The following is a 21,355-nucleotide window of genomic DNA, read 5'->3' as shown; positions in this document are numbered from 1 at the left end:
GTATATAGAGATAACTATATAACCACACTGCAATCCCTACAGGAAAGGGTCAATAGATGAAGTCTGCCACTAACACTTTGGGGCAGAACCTCTCTGACGGAGATGGTTATCCTTCCCAAACTTCTTTACCTCTTCACGAACATTCCACTACTCATCCCCAAATCCTTTCTCCCAAAAATCAAGAGCTTGATCCTGGAGCTATTATGGGCAGGGAAACCGGCATGTGTAGCTTATAGCACACTAACACTACCAACGTCAAATGGTGGCCTGGCACTTCCTGACATTGAAAAATACTATTGGGCGACCCAGGCACAATTCCTGAGCCACTGGTACTCTACTCCACTAATTCGCCCACATGTACCAGTGGAGCGAGCCCTAGCCTCCCACAAGGGGAGGGCAGACTGGTGTCACTGTTGTACAAATCCCTTTTAAGCGACACCGTGAAACTCGCCCCCAAAGTACAGCAAAAATGGGAAACGGCCATCAACGAAACAATACCCGAAGAGGACTGGTCCTATATGCTCCGGCAAACTCAAAAGGTCGCATTAAACACCCAGTATAAACTAATTCACTTTAACTTTGTACACCAAACCTACTATACCCGAGTCAAGAAAAACAAACACCACCCAGAAGTATCAGACCAATGCGAAAGATGTGCATCGGCTAACAGAGATTTTCTCCATCTAGCCTGGAGCTGCCCAATACACCGATTCTGGACCTCCGTCATACAAAAAACAGCCGACATCATAGGTGAGCAAGTAACCCCACTCCACTAGGGGCCCTCCTCGGTCTCACTAAATACTTACAACCCGCATCACGTAAACTGGCAGCTCTTCTCATGGTGCTGGCACGGAGGAGAATCGCCATGGCATGGGGCCGTGGCCCACTACCAAAGATCGAAGACTGGAAAAGAAACATTACATATTGCCAAGACATGGACAGTGAATTCATAAGAACATTGCCATTACATGCACGCCCACTCGACATAGCGTATCTACTAAATAGGGCCGAGTCCTCAGACTCCAAAGCCCCTGGATCTTGAAAATAAAGAGGTAGAAAAAGGGCTCTAGACTACGAACTGCGACAATAACACCGGAGTCAAACATATGAACCCAGATGTGGAAATGAACCAGAGTGCCAGTGTGGACATTAAGGGTAGAGGGCGGCCGGGTAGAGGGGTTAGTAGTTAGTATTGTTAAATGTGCACCCAGTTGGTGCAATGTATACTGGATATATCCAAAATTCAAAAATAAAGTTTTTTTAAAAAACCAATTATCAAAACACTGTTTGAAGGTTCACAGACCAAAGCATAAACCTTATTTGTAACACCTAACAGTAGTTCTGTTCATGTTAATGTTAAAGGATATTTGTACCGCGCACTATCACCAGTCCCCTGGGAAGTCAAACCTTTTCATACACATTCAGTAGCGGTCACACCTATTCTTGGGGAATAAAAATCAATGGATACTTTCACAATTACATTCAGTAATGCCAGGGCAGTAGACCCTACCAGTTGCAAATTGCATAATCAGTCAACTGGACAGTATACGTTTTGTGAATAGTGCAACACTTATTCCAGGTACAGTAAAAACCTATAACTACTTTTGTGATAACACACAGTTATACTAGGAAAGTCAAACCTAAGGATGTAATATTAAAGTACAGGTGCTTTTAAGATCAGTGAAACACAGATTGAGATAAGCAGTAACTCTTGTAACTTATTTAAGGGATGGCAGACCGCCAACTCGAGCTAAGTAAAACCAATTTACTTTAAACTCAAGATGAAATACAGGTTAGATCTTTCCCAGCTATACAAGTACCTTATGTATGACTTATGAGGGACAGTGAGAACCAAAGTCTCTGAGGCGGTCTACACAGGACTGAGAAAGCAAATCCCAATGTTACACTTTATTGAATGACAAAGTTATTCTTGGTAGGTAAATCGTAATGCACACTTATTCTGGACAGACTAGCAGCAAGTCAGGGGAAGCAAAATCCAGTTGGGGCACAGTCATACAATTATCCTAACAGGCATAATCTGGTGAAACCAACATTACTTTTGGGAAGAGGCACAACCTAATCAAAGGTGAATAATATACCTTCACATCTACTTTCTTTTAGAATGGCAAAACGGTTTCTAAGGAAAGAAAGATGTTAAATATGCATTTGAGAATAGTGCATCACACATCCAACGTAAGCATGAACTTTTTTAACTGTTCACTCTTAGAGTTACAATTACCAACCAACTCATTTTCAAGTAAGTAACTTTTAAACACTTTTCTTTTCTAGGCAAAAGGCCCAATCCCTTAAAAGTATTTCCCTTATTCTTGGAGCAGGAGTGTTCTCAGTGGCAGAAGGCGGGTCACTAGGATCTAGTGTCCAAAAGGCAGTGTCAGGATAGGTTCCTAAGTAGCAAAAGTCAGAGTTCCTTTGGAAGACTGGGCAAACAGGCGAGTACTTTACTTCTAGAGTTAGAAGAGAGTCACATAAGACACCTTAGCAGGATTCTAGCAGTGGGACTGGGTGCACTGAACGAGAGGCCTCCCAATCACAGAAAACACCCCACAGCTACACAGAAATCCAAACAGACTTAAGCTAAGTACATACCCAAGTCAACACAGTACTCAGCATTGAAGATTTTGCAGCAGGAAGACTTCAGGTTCTACAGCCAAATATTCGGTCAGTGGATTCCTTGTTGGTGACTGAAAACAAGACCTCAGAAAGAACTTTGCAGCAGAGATCAACGGAGAAGGCTCTAGGCAAGGTTTTCCTCATGGCAGAATGTGGTTCTGCGGATTTGGCACCTTTTCAAGGAGCACAGAAGAAGACAGAAAATTGCGGATGAATTTGTCGTTACAAACATCCAGTACTCTTTTGAAGGGCCTTTTCGGACTCGGTTCTCGTCTCTGGAGCTACAGCAGGATGCCCACGAAGTTTCGGCGAGATTCGGAATTCTGAAGACCGTGCACCGCACAATGGCTCGAGGTCACAGGGTAGTGGGGTATTACAGCCCTGCAAGGTCCCAGCAATGTGTGAGATGGCTCAAAAGGCAGGACTTGAGTTTAGTGGGTCTCACTAAGGCTCTGAGTCAGGGAGTCCCCAGGTCGATAGGAAGGAAGGAAGGGATACAGCACAGCGGGCTCTCCGGTCAATGGAAATCGTTTCAGCCGCTTTTCCTTAATCATCCTTTTCGGTTCCGGTTCAAGTGGTCGACTGGTCTTCAGCTTTGCAGTATTTAACATGAACTACAGCACAACTTCTGCATTCTCTCCCTGCATTTTACAACAAGGGACGGTCTGGTTGTCCAATCAGGGCAGCCAGAACACTACACCCCCCCACCCCCCGAACCCACTGGGATTTGTCCCCATTCAGGCAAGGAAGACAAAGGGCTGCAGAGTTTTGGACTCCTCCCTCGCTTCCTGCCTTCACAGACAGACTGGAGCCTGGGCAGGGAGTCCAGGGGTCTCCCACCTAAGATAAAAAAAAAAATCACACAAAGGAATTTCCCACCCTGGATGTCAGGGAAAGGAATAATAAAGGACAAGAAACACCAAAATGGTGGGGAAAAAAAAAAAGACGGGCCATTTTGCTAAAATGAGCAGCCTTAGCTGCGAACCCAGCCTGCGGTAAAGGTGCACTAAATTAATACAAGGTATCACTGCCACTAGCCATTGAAGGTAAGCTTGTCCCTGAACAGAATTGTTACATTTTTAGTGTGAAAGGGGATATATTGCATCATCTCCCCAGCACTCCACATAAGGTGGGGTGTGCTGCTTTCACCTAACACATTGTAAAAGGGATCCAAAGATCCTTTCAACCCTTGGGAACTGTAGTTCGGGGAGCCCCTAGGGCAACCCAGCAACAACAGGCACTTATTGTCAAAACGTTGTTAAATATGGTAACTTTAACAAGACACCAATCGAGTGTCTAAAAAGGACACCCATAAAAAGAGTAAAATGCACTGTGGGTATGGAAAAAGGTTCCAACTCACCGAAGTATTACTGAAAAATATCCCACTAGTAAAGAAAAAGGTTCTGGGGTAGAGACACGTCAGGAAGATTTACCATTCCTATGAAAATCTTACCCAACAATCACATCTAGAGCAGCGTGACGCACAAGACCCTCTAATAGAAGAAGTAGAATTGGAAGAAGTCTCAGACAAAGCAATACTGCATATAACTAATCGCCTTAAATCAACTCTGCATTCCCATCCACATTTCTGAGCTTCTCATACAATCCTAAAGTGTAATACTAGAAGCGATCACTTGCAAGCTGGTTGCCTAGCAAGAAAACCCCAATCTGATACAAAGTCAGAAAGAAGGCCTTGTTCGGAAGAATTCTCATAAATGTGCTAATTCCTCTCTACCTTAGAGACCCCCAGCTCTTTTGCTGACCTTTGGGACTTTGTACTTTAATTATGAGTGTTTTACTCTTCTTTTCTTTGATTATAGTGTTTTAAGATAACTCCATAGGCATCATCTTTTCATGTGTGTTACACAGCACCCTCAGTGCAGAGACACAGGGATGTCATTTTGGACTTCCATAAGGTTTAAATACCTTCTCTGGGATGAATTACTGTTTCCCAGAGAAATGTAAGGTCTTTTTTTGCTGTTTCTTTTTGGAAAGGTCCTTCTAGTGTTTGTCTCTGCACGCCAAACCAGGTTTGGTCCCTTTGTTCTAGCGTCTGAGTGTCTGGGGTGGGCTGGAAGGGAGGGAGGAGCCAGAAGCTCCCTGTGCTTCGTCTCCTAGGAGACCCAAATGCACTCTGGCGTGATTGGCTGGATGACTGTATGGCAAGGACAGCCACCCTGCAAGGTGAGTGACAGCTAAACTGGAATGAAAGGGAGAAAACTGTTTGAAAGGCAAGTCTCTTGGCTTGGAAGGCAGAGTCGACCACTGGACCGAAAGAACCGAAGACGAGCTGGAAGAGGACGGCTGCTGCAACTCCTGGACCGTTAGTTTGTCCAGTGAAGCCCTGCTGCAGGTCCTAATTGCCAATTTCATCTCGACAGAGAAGCCCCTTCAAGGACGACTTCTTCCATTGAGTTGGTGGGACCAATCAACTCATAAGCCACCCGGATACCATTCTGGGCGCTGGTTAGGATTAACCAGGGGGAAGAACACCAGCTTGTGTGCTTGACAACAGCTACTCGAACCGAAGATCTTCCATTTTGCCAGCTTGTTTGACCAGTCCCCGTGCAGGAGTCTCCCCGACGTCCGCCCTCTTTACCCCACGACTGAGGCTCAGGAACAGAGCGATCTGCAGGAACTGCCTGGAACCAACGTCTTCAGCTGCATCTTTTCTTCATATTAAGGTACTGTGCCAACCCGATTGAGAGAACTTACCTCTCGCTGTGAAAGTTCGTGGAACTTTTCCAACTTGCAGACCTAATCAGTTGGTGACCCAACATATGATTCTTTTTCGTACACACTACTTCTGAGAACTTTGGCAAAGAACTGCTCTTTCCTATCCAGTTGACTTTGGCCTAGGCCTATTGAACTGAATTGAGTCTTCTAGTGAACTGAAACTATTTGCACTGCCTAAGAAAGTATTTGTGATCTATTTTATTAACTTGTGCCTTTTTGCTCCCATTGAAAGTAACGGAAATGCCATTTTACTCCTATTTCAGGGGAGCCTAATTTACTCACAAACTTATTGGTTTGGTATTGAAGTGCATTTGTGTACGATATTAAGTTGCCTCATTCTAGTGAATGTTTTCTAAATGACTGTGTAATAAATTAATAATTGTTTTACCAAGAAACCTGGAGTGTAAATGTCTACTTGAACCACTCTGATTGTAAGACCTCTGGTAACATACTGTTACTGCTCACATTCCCTCTTGAGATAAGCCTGGCTGCTCAGCTCGCTACCAAAAACTGTGTAGTACAGACTTATACCAAAAGGTTGGTTTTGCTTACACCTGTAGTTCTAATTGTATGTGGTTGTTCCAGAGGGTACTGCATGCAATTCTGCTAACAGGCCTTTCCTTTGTCCTAGAAAGAGGTTTCTGCAAAATGATCTCAAAAGGATTTAATACAAAACTGGAAGAAGATTTCATACAAAAATCCACTGTTGAATGTGGCAGATCCCGGTGATTGTGTGGCCACCAAATGTTTGGAGGAGTGAGGTATAATTTGTAACTATGGCAGATTCAAGGACATGGTTTATAAAGTAAGGACTTCCTGACGAAAATTGGCAACAAAATATGCATTGTGGAGCTCTGCAATTGCTGATACCTGAAGGACACGGATTTAAAAAAAATTACAAAGCCAGACGTTTTCCAGGACATTCCCTCTGTGCAGCTCATGGAGAGCGCATGGTGATAATGAAATCTGAAATGGAAACTGAACACTTGGCTGAAACCCAAGAGACATGTTGTAGCCCACCAAGTACTGGCAAGGTATACTGGTTGCTCAATGATGTGGAGACTGGGTTCACATACAGAAAACTAGAGACGAATAGCAGTGTGCATCAACTGACCGTTTTCCAAAATGAATTCCAGTGGCCTCCGACACTCATCTTTCACAAAGATACGGAGAAAGATGTGCCATGAAGGGTACACAAAACAGGTAGAAAACTGAAGTGAGCTACCATTGAACCGGCACATCCCCTATGGCTAGGGATGCAAAAAAAGCTAGGAGCAGCAGCTGTAATTAGCCCAGAACGTACAAGTGTCATAGCCAAAGAGACCCCATCCATCAGTGTTTCCTGAAGCATTCTTTTTACACTGTTCAATGAGCAACTCCATTTAAACCATGCCCTTGAATGAGCTAGTGTCCAAACAAAGCGGTCATCATTGACAGGTTTCATCTTCTGCAGAATGCCTGAAATCTCAAGGACTGGCAGCAAAGTCCACCATTTTGCATTTTGGAAAGGATTCTAGTCTGAAGTTATACTGAGACAAGGTGGTGAGGCTTATCAGAAGATCTTAGCATGAACACATACTGTGCAGTGTCTAGAAAGGTTTCAGGTGTTAAGGATTTTGGAAAGGAACATACCCATATAAGCTGCCCAGTGTATTGCTCGCCGGTCTTTCTTGTCAAATGCATTGATGTTGGATCCCCGAGACAAAAGCAAATTGACCATCTAGGTGGGGAAAAAAGAAAAATCTCTTTACCACTGCTGGTTTATTTGAACATTAAGTAAATGGACAACTTGGCAACAAATGACAAGCATCTGTGAGGGTCATCCACATTTCAGAGCAACATAAAAATGCTCCCACACTAAACTTACATTAAAATATCTTTCAAAGTAAATATAAATAAATGACAGCAATATATCTCAGCCAAATACAGTAAGCCACACAATCAAGGAAGCTGGAAAATGAATAAACTATGTTCAGAAATCAGTGCTACATAATCTCTTTCCCAGCGTCAGGAGGGCCAAAGTATGTTCAACAAAATCATGCAGACTACTACTCTTACACGCTCCGATATCTTTGGGTGTGAGTGAGGCGCTATATAAATAACAGATAGAGACATACATTGTAAGCCATAGTGATTTCTAAAAAGGACACCAAAGGCATATCAAAAAGGAATGGCTCCTTGAGGAAGACTAGCAGCAGTCATGTCCCCAGCACATTTCCTGAGCTAGAACATAGCTGGTGGCCTGGTGTCATTTACAGGTTATTGTATGTGCTCTATGCCACGGTAATGAGCCAGAAGACAAACTAACTCAAAAATCATGTTAATTCCATGCACGTTGGACACCTTTTGGAGAACACGAGATACCCAAATCCACCTCCTTCAGTCTAACAAACGAAGTGAGCCGATGGACTGCAGTCTTGGCAAATCAGCCCCAAGTCCACAGTCAGGAATATAGAATTGTGTACTCCCCTATTTTTGTTAATGGGGGGTCAAATCTGTATAAGGGGGAGAACATATAATATAATCAAGAAAAACAGATTGACTACCCCTCTCTGAATAGTCCCTTCTGTACAGCAGGGTGAGATGATATGGGTCTACTTTGTTGCTGGGTAGATGGATCACCTAAATAGACTTAGATGTTGCTATTTAACATACAGCTTTCATTACAAAAAACTATTCTTTATTTTTCATAAAAACATTTAAAAAACCATTTAAACAATTGATCTTTGATCATCATTCACAACTTCCATCTGACATATACGTCTACAATAATGGGGTAAATTGAATTTGCTTTTCTTCCAACATAACAATTGATGGATTATGCATACGAGAAATGGGAACAACACATTAAATTCCCTTTGAGGTCCACATGTGTTTCGGCCCTTAGACGTGTACCAAACCCTCTCTTGGGTTGTCACTTGATCAGATATTGGGCCATCTTCAGAACACAAACTGTTTTTTCAGGAAGTTCATTAAATCTACCACTGGGGAATTAAACTGATCTAAAAAAATACATAGCCTGCTAATTTAAAGGTGATGACTCATGTTGTCTACTTAAAGAATCGACCACATCACTGACCTGTTGTCCATGTAGTGTTGCTTGGGACTTCTGTGCTTGCACACTGGTAAATTTTATTTGACATCCAGTGTCTTGTTCCCTAGGTATAGAGAAGGTGGAACTCCTAAGTGTTCCCTAATATTCATTTTATATTGTAGATAAATCCTTTGTTGAGAGAAGCACTGTAGTGCAACTTACATAATTACATGTGCTTGGCCGTGCCTTCCGATGACGGCACAAGTCACTCAGTAATCCACTGAGTTGGAGCGGCACACCGAAGCAGTGTTTTATTCAGTTATCGGTGTCTGCCAAAGAAAGGGTGAAACAACAACCTATTTCAGTTTCACCTTTCATTTTCAGGCCAAGATTTTCTTTTCGTTTGAGCCGAATATTAGTTAGAATAACTATCTGACACTCTATAGTGCAAAAACAGATTTGTGTTTTACAATTTATAAAAACCTTGTTGCAGAGGTTTCCAAATCACCTACAGCCTTACACTCAGTGATGTAGTGCTTGAATGCACTCCTATCTCAGTTTCTTTACTTACTTGTGAGAATTCTAGTTGTTGCTTCTTACGCTGGCCATTCCGTGCTGAGTAGAGTGCCCGAACAATCACACTGTGTTGGTCTGACTTGTTCTTGATCACGTGACTATACGAGTCTGAGCATGTGATGTAATACGTGCAGACAGTGTTTTGCTTTTATTAAACTGGCTAGTGTAATGCATAATATCATACTCAATTTGTGTATAGATTTGTTGTGCTAAGCGACTCAACTTCACAATTAAAAAAGTCAAAGGAGAGACGGCGCTTCGCGCATTGCTACCGTCTACTTGATTGTATAAATTATTATGATCTCAAGTACCGTAAATACTGTAGTTGCTGCTTACTTGATTTTAGAAAAATTACTTATTGCTCGTTTTTACGGCATGTTAGAATGGCACTGTCAGACCTACACATACGTGTATTGCTGCCTTATATTATTAAAGATAGTCTGTATGTATCTATTTGTGCTGTTAGCTCTTTTTGGTAGATGGAGAGAAATGAATTATGGGGCTCGAAGTCCTTAGAATCTCAGACAACCGTGTTTCTATTATTATGCATTACACTAGCCCGTTTGAAAAAAACAAAACACTGTCTGCACGTATTACATCACATGCTCAGACTCGTATAGTCGTGTGATCAAGAACAAGTCAGACCAACACAGTATGATTGCTCGGGTCCTCTACTCAGCACGGAAAGGCCAGCGTAAGAAGCAACAACTAGAATTCTCACGAGTAAGTAAAGAAACGTAGATAGGAGTGCATTCAAGCACTACATCACTCAGTGTAAGGCTGTAGGTGATTTGAAAACTTCTGCAACAAGTTTTTTATAAATTGTAAAAAACGAATCTGTTTTTGCACTATAGAGCGTCAGATAGTTATTCTAACTAACATTCGGCTCAAACGAAAAGAAAATCTTGGCCTGAAAATGAAAGGTGAAACTGAAATATGTTGTTTCACCCTTTCTTTGGCAGACATCGATAACTGAATAAAACACTGCTTCGGTGTGCCGCTCCAACTGAGTGGATTACTGAGTGACTCGTGCCGTCATCGGAAGGCACGGCCAAGCACGTCTAATTACGTAAGTTGCACTACAGTGCTTCTCTCAACAAAGGATTTATCTACAATATAAAACGAATATTAGGGAACACTTATGAGTTCCACCTTCTCTATTCCTAGGGAACAAGACACTGGATGTCAGATGATATTTACCAGTGTGCAAGCTCAGAAGTCCCAAGCAACACTATATGGACAACAGGTTAGTGATGTGGTTGATTCTTTAAGTAGACAACCTGAATCATCACCTTTAAATTAGCAGGCTAGCACAGTGTTCTTTTTTTGTAAATATGTTTTATGTATTTTTTTTAGATATTTAGATAATTAAATCTACCACTGGGGAATGAAACTGAACTTCCTGCAAAAACAGTTTGTGTCCTGAAGATGGCCCAATATCTGATCAAGTGACAACCCAAGAGAGGATTTGGTACACGTCTAAGGGCCGAAACATATGTCGACCTCAAAGGGAATTTAATGTGTTGTTCCCATTTCTCGTATGCATAATCCATCAATTGTTATGTTGGAAGAAAAGCAAATTCAATTTACCCCATTATTGTAGACGTATATGTCAGATGGAAGTGGTGAATGAGGATCTAAGATCAATTGTATAAATGGTTTTTTAAAATGTTTCTATGAAAAATAAAAAGAATTGTTTTTTGTAATGAAAACTGTATGTTAAAGAGAAACATCTAAGTGTATTCAGGTGATCCATCTACCCATCAACAAAGTAGACCCATATCACCTCACCCTGCTGTACAGAAGGGACTATTCAGAGAGGGGTAGTCAATCTGTTTTTCTTGACCAAGTCCAAATTCAGACACAGTAAATGCATGAAAAGAGGTCCTGGTAGCAGATTCATACATTTACAATAACATAACACCTGTGAAGACTACTGTGAATGCTGCCTTTTCCTTCATAGATTGGGCTACAAAGTGATCAGACTTCAGCTTGTAACCACATTTCTTTGCTGCCAGCAATTCTTAATACAGGAGACCAGCCTCTAAGCACGCGACTGGGATTGGAACCTGTGTTGCTCTGCTATGTCTTGCTTCCAAGACGTCCTTCCGGCCATTCTACACCAAAGGTTCCAATGTGGACCGTAACAAATCTCACTTCAATACAAACATTGGCAGGTCTAGCCTTGCATGGCAGATATAGCCATCATATGCATAGGCAGCCGTTAAATGGAAAAAACAGCCTTCTATGTTAGATACAGCTTCAGATGCCAGGATACTCCAATAAGATGCCATGGTTTGTCATACACCTAGATACCCTAAACACCTGCCAGTATGACTTCCCTTTTACCAAGTACAAAGGCAACAGAGAACTGAGTTGTACGCAGTTTCTAAGGCATTCTACTGGCAAGTAGACATAAGAGCGTTTAAGGGCACTAAGAAGTAACAGAGAGACGCATGGGTATTGTAACGGCTTGAAACAAAATATTCTTCATTTTTAAGTAATCATCCAGTGGTCTGACAGCCTTTGGTAGAGTAGCAGAGCACTGCCAGCGGTATTAGCAGCCTCTGCCATCGACATTTACCATTTTGACCATGGGAACTACCAAGAGGTGTGGGGTTGCTCAACAGCAACTACTTGGCAGTAATGTAAAAACATTTATCCAAATGTACATTTTGGGGCGTTCTTGGGCTGTGCATTATGCATCAGGCAGGCCACTTGGAGCTGTGTGCTCCCCAGGGAGCGGTAATGTGGTCTGCTACATTTTAAGTCAATTGCATCCAAAAGATGGAGGCTTTAGGGAGCTATAGGTCCATTGAATTAGGCCAAAAACCTTGCACTAGCCATTGGGAAGTGAGAATTCACTCTGGGTAAGAAATGGTGTGCTCTGTGTGCATGTGGACAATTGGCATTCATGTGAAGGGGCAAGTGACTTGTGCCTGGCTACTAGCTTGCAGATTGAAATGTTTACCACAGCAAGGAATTACAACAGGCCATCCTCGCAGACGGAAAGACATTAATCAAGGATAGCTGAGGAAAAGGAGAAACAGAATTAGCTTACATATTTTCATCTGAAAGAAACTTCTAGACTACATATTCTAGAATATCTAACCGGATTTAGTCAAAATGCGCCAAAAGGAATATATACCCTCCCCCATTGCACTCTGACATGGTGTAAGTGTCCCAAAGAACCAGGTTTCCAAGAATACACTCTGCACCACTCAGTACTGATATCATGACAGGACTATAGGCCCTGAATTTAAACGCCACACTCTTTACATATGCAATGAGAGGCATTCACTTTGCCTCACTCACTCACTAGATGCCCAACATCACATTTTCCTAACCTAGAGAAAATTCAACCACAGGGCTACATATCCCAGAACGCAATACCTTGTTTAACTCGTGTTGCATAGGTGACTACACGGCGGACTCTACGTTGATTAATGCTGTCCCCCCTCAGTAGAGGTATCCACCGAAAAATGCATGGCCCATAATGCACTCCGGATAGTACAGTGCTAGATCAGAAAATCATTTGATCAACCTTGGTGGTCCTCTAGTCTCTAGACACATTGCATATATCCTGAACCAATTACCATAGGCTAGCCTCATTTTCACAAATCAGTTTTTTGAGGCATCTGGTTTACATGCTTTCTTTTGAAAAGGCAAACATTGCTTCATTTGTCCAATTTACTGAACTGCTATATTGGACTGCGTACTTCATGCACGCAACCCTATAAAGAGCTAATCCTAGATGATGCATTACCCAGTGGTGAAAGAAGGCGGCTAAGAAGTATTTGCTTCAGTATTTTGGACTAAAGCAAGGTGAGGCATCGTGTGTGCAGTCTGGGTAAGGACCCTCACTTATCACAAGGAAAAGGCAGGTAGAGTTGGTTTGGGAAACATGGAAAAAAATCTGGGATCCAGTTTCAGATCTGCAAGTCTCTAGGGAAAAATATGGCTCAGCTGCAACCTATGCACAATCCTGCCAGCAAACCTGTGGTAGGAGTGCGTAGCTGTCTTTGCCCACACGCAGGCATTAGATACAGATACATAAATATACCCACCATTGCCCCCCTTTCCCAAAACACTATAGACTACAGTTATTCATTAGACATGAGTAGAATGTGAAAGGTGTTGTGTACCAACCTCTGGCCAAATACAAGATTTAGGATTGTTATGAAGTCTACTAAAACACACCTCACACCCCCCTCTTCCACCCTCCACCCTCTCTTCTATGCATTGTAGATCGAACTTTGAAGAGATTCCCTCGGCAAAGGTAGATAAATTGTCACGTGGACTGAACACACCAGCAGTCCAGGGAACTTGAGGCTTTGCAAAGTCCCTGCATCCAGCTTCCTTAGAGTGCATACATAGGTTACCCAGAATGAAGGTAATGGAGCAGCCTAGGCCCAACATCCACGATAATTGTGCATGTTGTGATGGCACCAAATCTGGCATAAATGTAAATGCATATACAAGAATATACACGGATAACGAGCCAATACAGATTTGGGCTCAGTCATATGTGGAAGTAATTATGAAAATGGCATCCTCCCATTACAGAGAATTAAAATGCCTGAACTTAGCCAGGTTTGTACGATGACAGGGGGTTATTTCTGCTTAATATAGATGTCCATGGAGCTTGGGGAAGAGATTATTTAGCCATATTTTATAGGACATTTGTTATCTAATTAACAGTAACCCATCCATGTAATTACAATATGGTTGCAAATAACAATTGAGTGGTCTGTGGCACCAGCAGCTGTATGTGGTCATCAAATACCAGAAACATTTTAGTGCTGCAAGTCAATGATTATTTTCACATCACCAATAGCTGTATTCCTCTTAATGTTACATCAATTCGCTTGAAAATGAAATAAAAAAATACATATAGTAAACATTTCTTTCTCGGTATCCAGTAGTAGGGGGGTGGCAGTGGCTGTAGAGTTTTTTTGATACTGTTTTGTTGTGAGAGTTTTATGGTGGTAGTAGTACCAGAGCAGTATCTATCAGAAGATGAACATTAACTTGTTGATATCTTTGCATGTTCACTAAGATGCTGCTGTCGTGGATGCTGAACAGGAGAAGTGTAGTCCGTGCAGTTGCTTGGAAATTCTAGCCAAGATAAAGCCTTCAGACAAATGTTAGTGTTGTTCCGTTCTGACATCCTTTAGCATAGTCATAACATGCAAGAGGTTCAAGCTGGTTGATCGCAAGCATCCAGTGCCATCAACATCTTCACCTCACAATAAGTTGAAGATATGCCTCATTTGTCACAAACTCTCCACTTGGAAAGCACTTGATCAGCCATGATTGAAAACTACGTCCAGCACCATCATGCATGCAGACAAAAGTACAATAGCAAACTTAAGCGAGCAACAATAAGGAGTATACGGTAAAAGTGATGATGCAACCACTGCATATAAATAACCAGGTGACATTCACTCATCAAATACTGAGAAGCCAGTCCAAGATGAATGTCTTCAGTTGGCAACCTTCTGAGACGCAGCAACAATCAAAGTAAGACATGATGGACGGCGCAGAGATTCTTTAAGAAACTGTGCTAGAGACATGATAGCCATTGATACCACACTAAGCGCTTATTGAATCTGTTCAACCATGCAAGAAATGTTTCATGAATCAAAGAACATGGATAAAGAAAAATAGAAGAGCTGAACTGGTCATTCACAATGAGACCAAGTTAGATTAAGAAGCAGCTGAGAAGCTGGCTGATCTCAGCTCTTTCATCCTGGACAGATGGAGGTGGATAACCGCAATGAATAAAGCTGTGAGCCGGGGTCCGTTCAACCAGACTCAAGGAGAGGCCCCTTGCTTAGTTTTCAGAAACATGGGCGCAAAATGAGGGCAGCGATGTCTCCAAACCTTTGAAGAGGACATGGGTGCAGTGCTCACCAAAGCAATGGGGGCTGCACCATCATTTCATCTTGCAAATTGTGCACAGTAGATAAGGAGAAGCCATGTCATGAAGAATCCGTGCCTTCAATGTTGCGTGCCCTGAAAAGCATGCTTCTAGATCCTCTCGGTGTTGAAGATCAAACGGCAGACCCCCACTCCCCTCGACCCTGTAGCCCTTGTTATGGCCCAAATGTTGAAGTTTTAGTGTCAAACACAAGCGGACATGTACGACTACAACTTCAAGCATTGTTCAACAGCATTACACAGGAGACACCAAAGCATAGGGTTGTTACATGCTCGCACACGCAATACAAGAAGGAATTAGTAGGCAGACTGCCACAGCTGGACTTGAGCATCTCTTACGATTATATTCTTCGACTCTAAGCTCAGATGGTAAATCGTGTCTGGCGGCAGTTTTTACAGGGAAAAAGTGGTCTGCCCCGAAGGTGCATGGCCACATCTTCACAGCTGCTGCTGTAGTCAATATAGACCATAATCTTGGTAGCAGCAGAGGTTCTTCTACAGCACTGCTAGCTCCCTCATTCAGCCTCCCTATTTCCCTGGTGATGGGATGGATCGAAGCACTGTCCTTGTTAGAGAATGTGGGGTTACAAGCTCTAAAATCATCAACCACTTGCCACGCCAACACAGGAATGTGCATCCGGTTAACAGCACCAGGAGGTTTTGACTCCCAGATGCTGGGGAGGGTGGGGCTGACCAAAGACTGCTTCAAGGAACAGGCCAAAGAAAACTAAAGCACTGGAAAACAACACTGCAACACAAACATAGCTTGGGCAGCCTTTCATGCAAGACACCAACCAAAAGCTTGAGCCATCTGTCCCACAGGCCAGCTTCCACTATAGCTGGAAAGTACCCATACAATGGCCATCATTAGACACTTGTTTGAGGTCTTAAAAGATGCTACCCAGGTATCCTGACAGACCCCTGTGATTGCCTTTGACCAGTCCTGGTTTGCCTTGGCCCAGCACATTTAATGGAAACGGGCCAGACATACATGATGAGGCTAACGTTAGTCTTGGTCAGTGGGTTACATATAGAGATGGCAAAAGGAAGACACCAGGTGGCTGAATCCAGGGGAGCTGCTGACTGATCATTTGCACTTGAGCCGTCTTCATTACTATTATTGTGCTCTACTGATATTCGTAATGAACAACATATTATTCCCATATCAGTGTTGTACAGCAGATAACGTGATTATACATTTACTTGTGTTAATGTTAAAGGTATTCATACCGCGTACTGTCACCACTGCAGTGGTGCCCAGGAGCTCTGGCAGATCTAAAAAGGAGTGGTCAAGAGGGGGCTGGGGGGTTTAGTGAAGTGGGGAAAGGAAAGTGATGTTCTGTTGGCTGCTTCAGTTCGGTTTGAACCGTTCGCTTTGCCAGAACTCCCATGTGCTATTATGGTGGATTATGAAGTGCGTGTGGATTGCTGTGCAATTGTGGTTGTGCGTTTCTGTATTTTGAGTATGGGGAAAGTTGACATTTGTTAGGTATGGTTATAATGGTTTTCAAGTGTTTGTCGATTTCTTACCACTTTGTCAACGCATTTCTGCGCCCAACCTCCACAGTCCTCCTGTGCGTTTGGTGCTCCAACCTGACTGTCTAGTTGGCAGGCATGCTGCGTGGTCAGAGCTCACTTTGTGTGGCTCTAGTGGCTTGTGTATCTAGCTCATTTCTGCTACTTCCCCTTCCCTTCATCAAGTGTAGTTTTGGTCACAAGACTTATCTCTTATGGTCCATCTTGTTTGTTGTCCCCACCCATCCAAGTACCCCATAGAAGTGGTGGCTTATGGAGTCTTGGAGACATTTAGTCTTTGGAGTCCAAATGTTTGTCTATGCCTGCAAAGGAAGCTAGGCTAATTGTTTATGCTACTACAAATTTAATTTTGGTTTTAAAATATTTGATTGATCATCGTAATAAGCCTAGAGAAGTGGTTCACACTGTCTTATTGCATGGATCGTTAAAACATCAAATAACGGTCAAATAAACCATAGTTGCATTCCTGAATTTGACTTGAAATAAATAAATACACAAGTGCGTACCTTCCTGCAAATTACTTTACACAACCTCCCGATCGCTTCAGATTTCATCTATCCCAACCTGACGTTACATGGATGTGCTGCTGTTGCCAGTTCTAACAGTGGATTGACCTTCCTGGCAGCCATTTTGGAAAATGCCTTCCATAGATGTCCATGGCTAAATATGCAGTGGCTCGCTATAAAGGTGTGCCAAATGTGGTGCTGTTATCACAAAATGCACAACAGGTTTCCTATGACGCCCCACTGAGAAGAGGGCAGGTGTAAGTGCACATGTCCTACCTCCACGTGGCCACTAAAAGCTGCATGGTGCAGTGCAGTCCTCCCAGCACGGTCCGAGACGCTGACGTTGCTCAGCAGAGGAAGCAAAGCTTCGGCGCACTTCACAGCTTTGTTGGCAGCAGCGATGTGCAGTGGTGTCTGCCAATTCTTGTCACGAGCGTTGACATCGGCCGAGTGCTTCAACAGGACCTGGACAGCTTCCTGAAAGATAAACGCTGAAGATAAGGACATGCAGTGCAGTACAAATCATGCAAACTCTGCAGAGCTCCCTATAAGCATGCATTACTTCTCAATGCGTAAGAACAAAACTGCCTTGGCGACCCTAAATCTACTCCTAGAAGTCCAATCTAGTGTGTGCAGCTCTAATGTGCTACATCATTAGAGAGAGACTGCCTCCTGCATCCCTGCTCACTACAAAATATATCTCACTGTTCCCAGTACCATCCTGTTTAATGCTTTCAAGTATCTATATTTAAAAAAGTGAAAATGTGTGGATTTGTTTGTGGCATGGCAACGCACTTTTCCTCAATTCCACACTGCTTTACACGTTAGGACCCTCGGGACAACACTAGCTACATGACATTTGGACGGCCCATCCTGTTCCCCAGATTACAGCAAACGTCAAAATGTGTTTGTGGCTTGGCAAAGCGTTGTTCCATATACAATTCCACACCATTCCACCAATCTGGACCAATTATTGCAGTTTTGTAAGGACCATCCGGGCAATACTGGCTACATGACATTTGGACAACCCACTTCTTTCCCCAGATTTCAGGACCGTCACACAGGAGATGGAGCGGTCCCCAGCCCTAGAATGCACAGTTTCCGAGACATTTGCATCGCCTCAAACTGCACCATGCCAGGGTGAGGAACAGATGGGGAACGGGCACAGTATGCATGATTATGCAGAATCACACCAAATCTCGCCTCCCCTCCAGAAAACGTCTGCTCCAGGGTATGTCAGCCAGCTACACACACTCATTCTCAGTGCATTTTACTTCAGGGTTTACTTCAGGGTGTAAAGCACATCAAGCGATAAGCGAATTGGAACAGGACCATTGATGTCCACAGAACCCGTTCAGAGAATGGGTCCTTTTTGCTAGTATTAGATAAAAGATTAAAATTCAGCATTCATCTTTATCAATAATTAAGAAGACACAGACGCAATTGTATCAGACCTGAAGAGAATGTTGACGTGTGCACGTGCATCCCAGCGAGCTTACGATGTGAACTATGATTTGAGGAAGTACGGGAGGATAGGAAAGGAGTACAGAAGTTAGTGATTCGTTGAATGAGGGGATGGAGTTGTGTTTGGGCAAGCCATTGAGGTTTGGTGGCTTATTTTCCCCCGGCAGGGTGAGTTTGAATAGGTTCATTCTGGGACTGCTAATCCTAGGCTGAGCGGTGCTTGGTCAAGGGTTCATGTCAGTGAGTGCAGTAGAATACCAGAGGAACATAAATGGGTGTGCCCAAGTACCCTAATGGCAAAAGCCGCTATGAAACATTCTTATTTCGTATGTCCGGTAATGCAAGAAGATTCTAAATTGTGGCAATGCCCATCACCGTGGATTGGGTATCCACTGTGGTGGATCTGGTAACATACTTCCTGTTGCTAGATTTCAACACCCACGTGACATGGTTCACACTAATGTTGAACTCTGTAAAGGTAAGGGGTCATGAAAAAGTTACACATGTTGACTGCAAATGCAGTTTTTAAAGCGAGCAAAACAACTATTCTATCAAATTATTCATATACTTTAGAAATCCCCCGAAACGTACTAGTTATGTCCTGCGGAGCAGTGAATTGATATGTAAACACTTGAAGTTTTGGACATACGTTTCAAATATGCCTTTACTATTGCCTTTAACAACCAAGAAATGAGTAATGGTGAATAATGTACTACTTCAGCGTTACACTTAATTAGCAGGTGAGAGCATATCTCGCGCTTGAAATGCGCCAGAGCAGGGGGGTGCAGCTTTCCAGTTATGGCCCACAAACTCTGGAACTCACTCCCCACGTCACGCTAGAACTGAGCCCTCTCACCAGTGCTTCAAGAAGGTCCTCAAAACGTGGCTATTCAATACATTTGAGCCGGATGTCCCCCCCACTCACCCTACTACCAAGGGCAGTAAGAGCCCAGCAGCCCCATAAACAGCACTCTTACGCGCACCCTCCAGTATCTTGCGCCCGAACCATACTGCACGGCTAATTGTCCTGTCATGCAATGCTGTGAAACGTACTATGATTTATTTTTATATACAAGTGTCATGTTGTAATGCTGTGAAATGTACTGCTTTCTTAGGATGCATACAAGCAAGATGTCCAACTACACTGCGATACCTCTGGGTTTGAGCGTATTATAAATGCAATAAATAAAATAAATTCTATATATTTATATATGTAGATTTTCTACAACAAAACGATTTCTCTGTGGTCTCACCCTCCCTGGTACAATTGAGAGGAATATTTTTATCAGCCTTTTGAAAATGCGCGATTTTTTAGTAGTTCAAGCGAACATTTTTAAAATAGGAGGGAATCGTGTCACATCCTACCTACCCTTTTTATAAAACCTATTAGGAGATCTTGTTTAAAAATCGAGGTGTGACCTGTTTCTACGGCCATCATGGAGTGTTCCGATCATAGAGGCTGCATAGAATTTTTTTTAACATTTCTCTTGCTTCAAACTGACACGTTTCTAACAGAAGAACGGATAGATATGGGGTGTAAATCTTTTTCATGTACTCACATTGTTCACTTGTGCTCCCATGGTGTTGGCTCTCTGGATCTCCCTCTAAGAATCATGTACTATGTGGCGTTTGGTAGCTTATTTTATTAGTGAGTATTGTGAAGATTGGATCCTCCCCTGGGAAGTATAGTGTGGTAATACGGAAAACAGGACTTTCTGCATAGCAGAGACAACTGACTTTCAAACAACTGGTATGTTGTAATCCATTGAACTTTTATTCAGCCCATGGACAACGCTATGAATTGGTATTTTATTTCAACACTAAACATCTACTGCATCGATGTTGTCAACAGTGTGCACACTAAACAATACAAAACAATTAACATAAGACAGCAGTGAAGTGAAGGAATATGGCTATTCTCGAATGAAAACCATCTGTTGCGTATTACATAAGACCTAAAGAGTACAGAAGAGCAATAGACCGCAGCAAAATAGACCAGGGCCGCATTAAGAAAGATGAACTATAATCATCTCGCAAATGGAGCAATTGCGTGTATATAAATTCCCTGCATAACCATTCCTAGAATGCATGCATCTTAGTTTAGGAAAACACAGATTTAATGTATTTTTCGAAAGCAATGTATCGGATAGGAATAGGCGGCAAGATCCACATTAGATCTGCATTAGAGGTGCCAGTGACAAAAAGGAGACGTCTCAAATTCCCCTTTTGTAGTATGAGGGCATTACTAAAGCCAGATGCAGATCTTCGATTCCTGGCGGGAAGGGGTTTATTTTGTATTCAAAGAATGTGGGTTCACAACTCCGAATAGCCTTGAAGGAAATGCCCAGAAACATGAAGATTACTATGCCCCATTCATAGCTCAAGAAAGCATGTAAGTCAGAGAGATACGTTCCATCCACACCCCAGTATCAATATTAGCAGTGTCACCACATTTTCCACTGTCGGAAGGCTTACAATTAAATATGAGGCACCCAAGTATATTTGCATAATCCAGTCTGCATAGGCTGATTGCCCTAATGGGTGTTTATTTTTTATTAAAAGTGAGGCTGGGGAACATTTTAGGATGGACTAAGATTCCATATCCATAGCTGCAATCTGTGCTCAAGGAATACTTTGGAGTCCATAATAATTTCCAGAATCTTAACCCGAGAGGAACATGAAAGGGAAAGAGCTGAATTAGTGAGGTCCGATGGAAAGACAAGTGTGAAGTATTTCCTGGGATATGGTTTTGGGGGGGATGGGGGGTTGGGACGAGGGTGGGCCTTGGGGCGCTACTAGCAGGTGGTTGGATGGCATCAAACAAGTCTGTCTGAAGTATGTTAGGCATTCTTAAGATTAGATGTGTGTCACCAGCATACTCCTCACAGGAAAGGTTGTGATCTCTGTAATAAAGGGACACTGGAAAGGA

General features: G+C 42.8%; 1 protein-coding gene across 2 annotated transcripts in view; it reads right to left on the bottom strand.

The window, feature by feature from the left end:
* ANKRD28 (ankyrin repeat domain 28) overlaps nt 1-21,355 on the bottom strand; it is a 1,823,421-nt gene that overhangs the window by 1,170,945 nt on the left and 631,121 nt on the right. For both annotated transcript variants that reach the window (XM_069648906.1, XM_069648905.1), the window contains exons 5-6: nt 17,239-17,439; nt 7,000-7,087 (exon numbers count right to left, since the gene is read on the bottom strand). In XM_069648906.1, the coding sequence (XP_069505007.1) occupies nt 7,000-7,087; nt 17,239-17,439 (289 nt within the window). The remainder of the gene's footprint in view (nt 1-6,999; nt 7,088-17,238; nt 17,440-21,355) is intronic.

The sequence above is a fragment of the Ambystoma mexicanum genome, chromosome 2q, assembly GCF_040938575.1.
Source record: "Ambystoma mexicanum isolate Mex_15411 chromosome 2q, UKY_AmexF1_1, whole genome shotgun sequence".
NCBI lineage: Eukaryota > Metazoa > Chordata > Amphibia > Caudata > Ambystomatidae > Ambystoma > Ambystoma mexicanum.
This window is presented reverse-complemented; position numbering and strand designations above follow the sequence as displayed.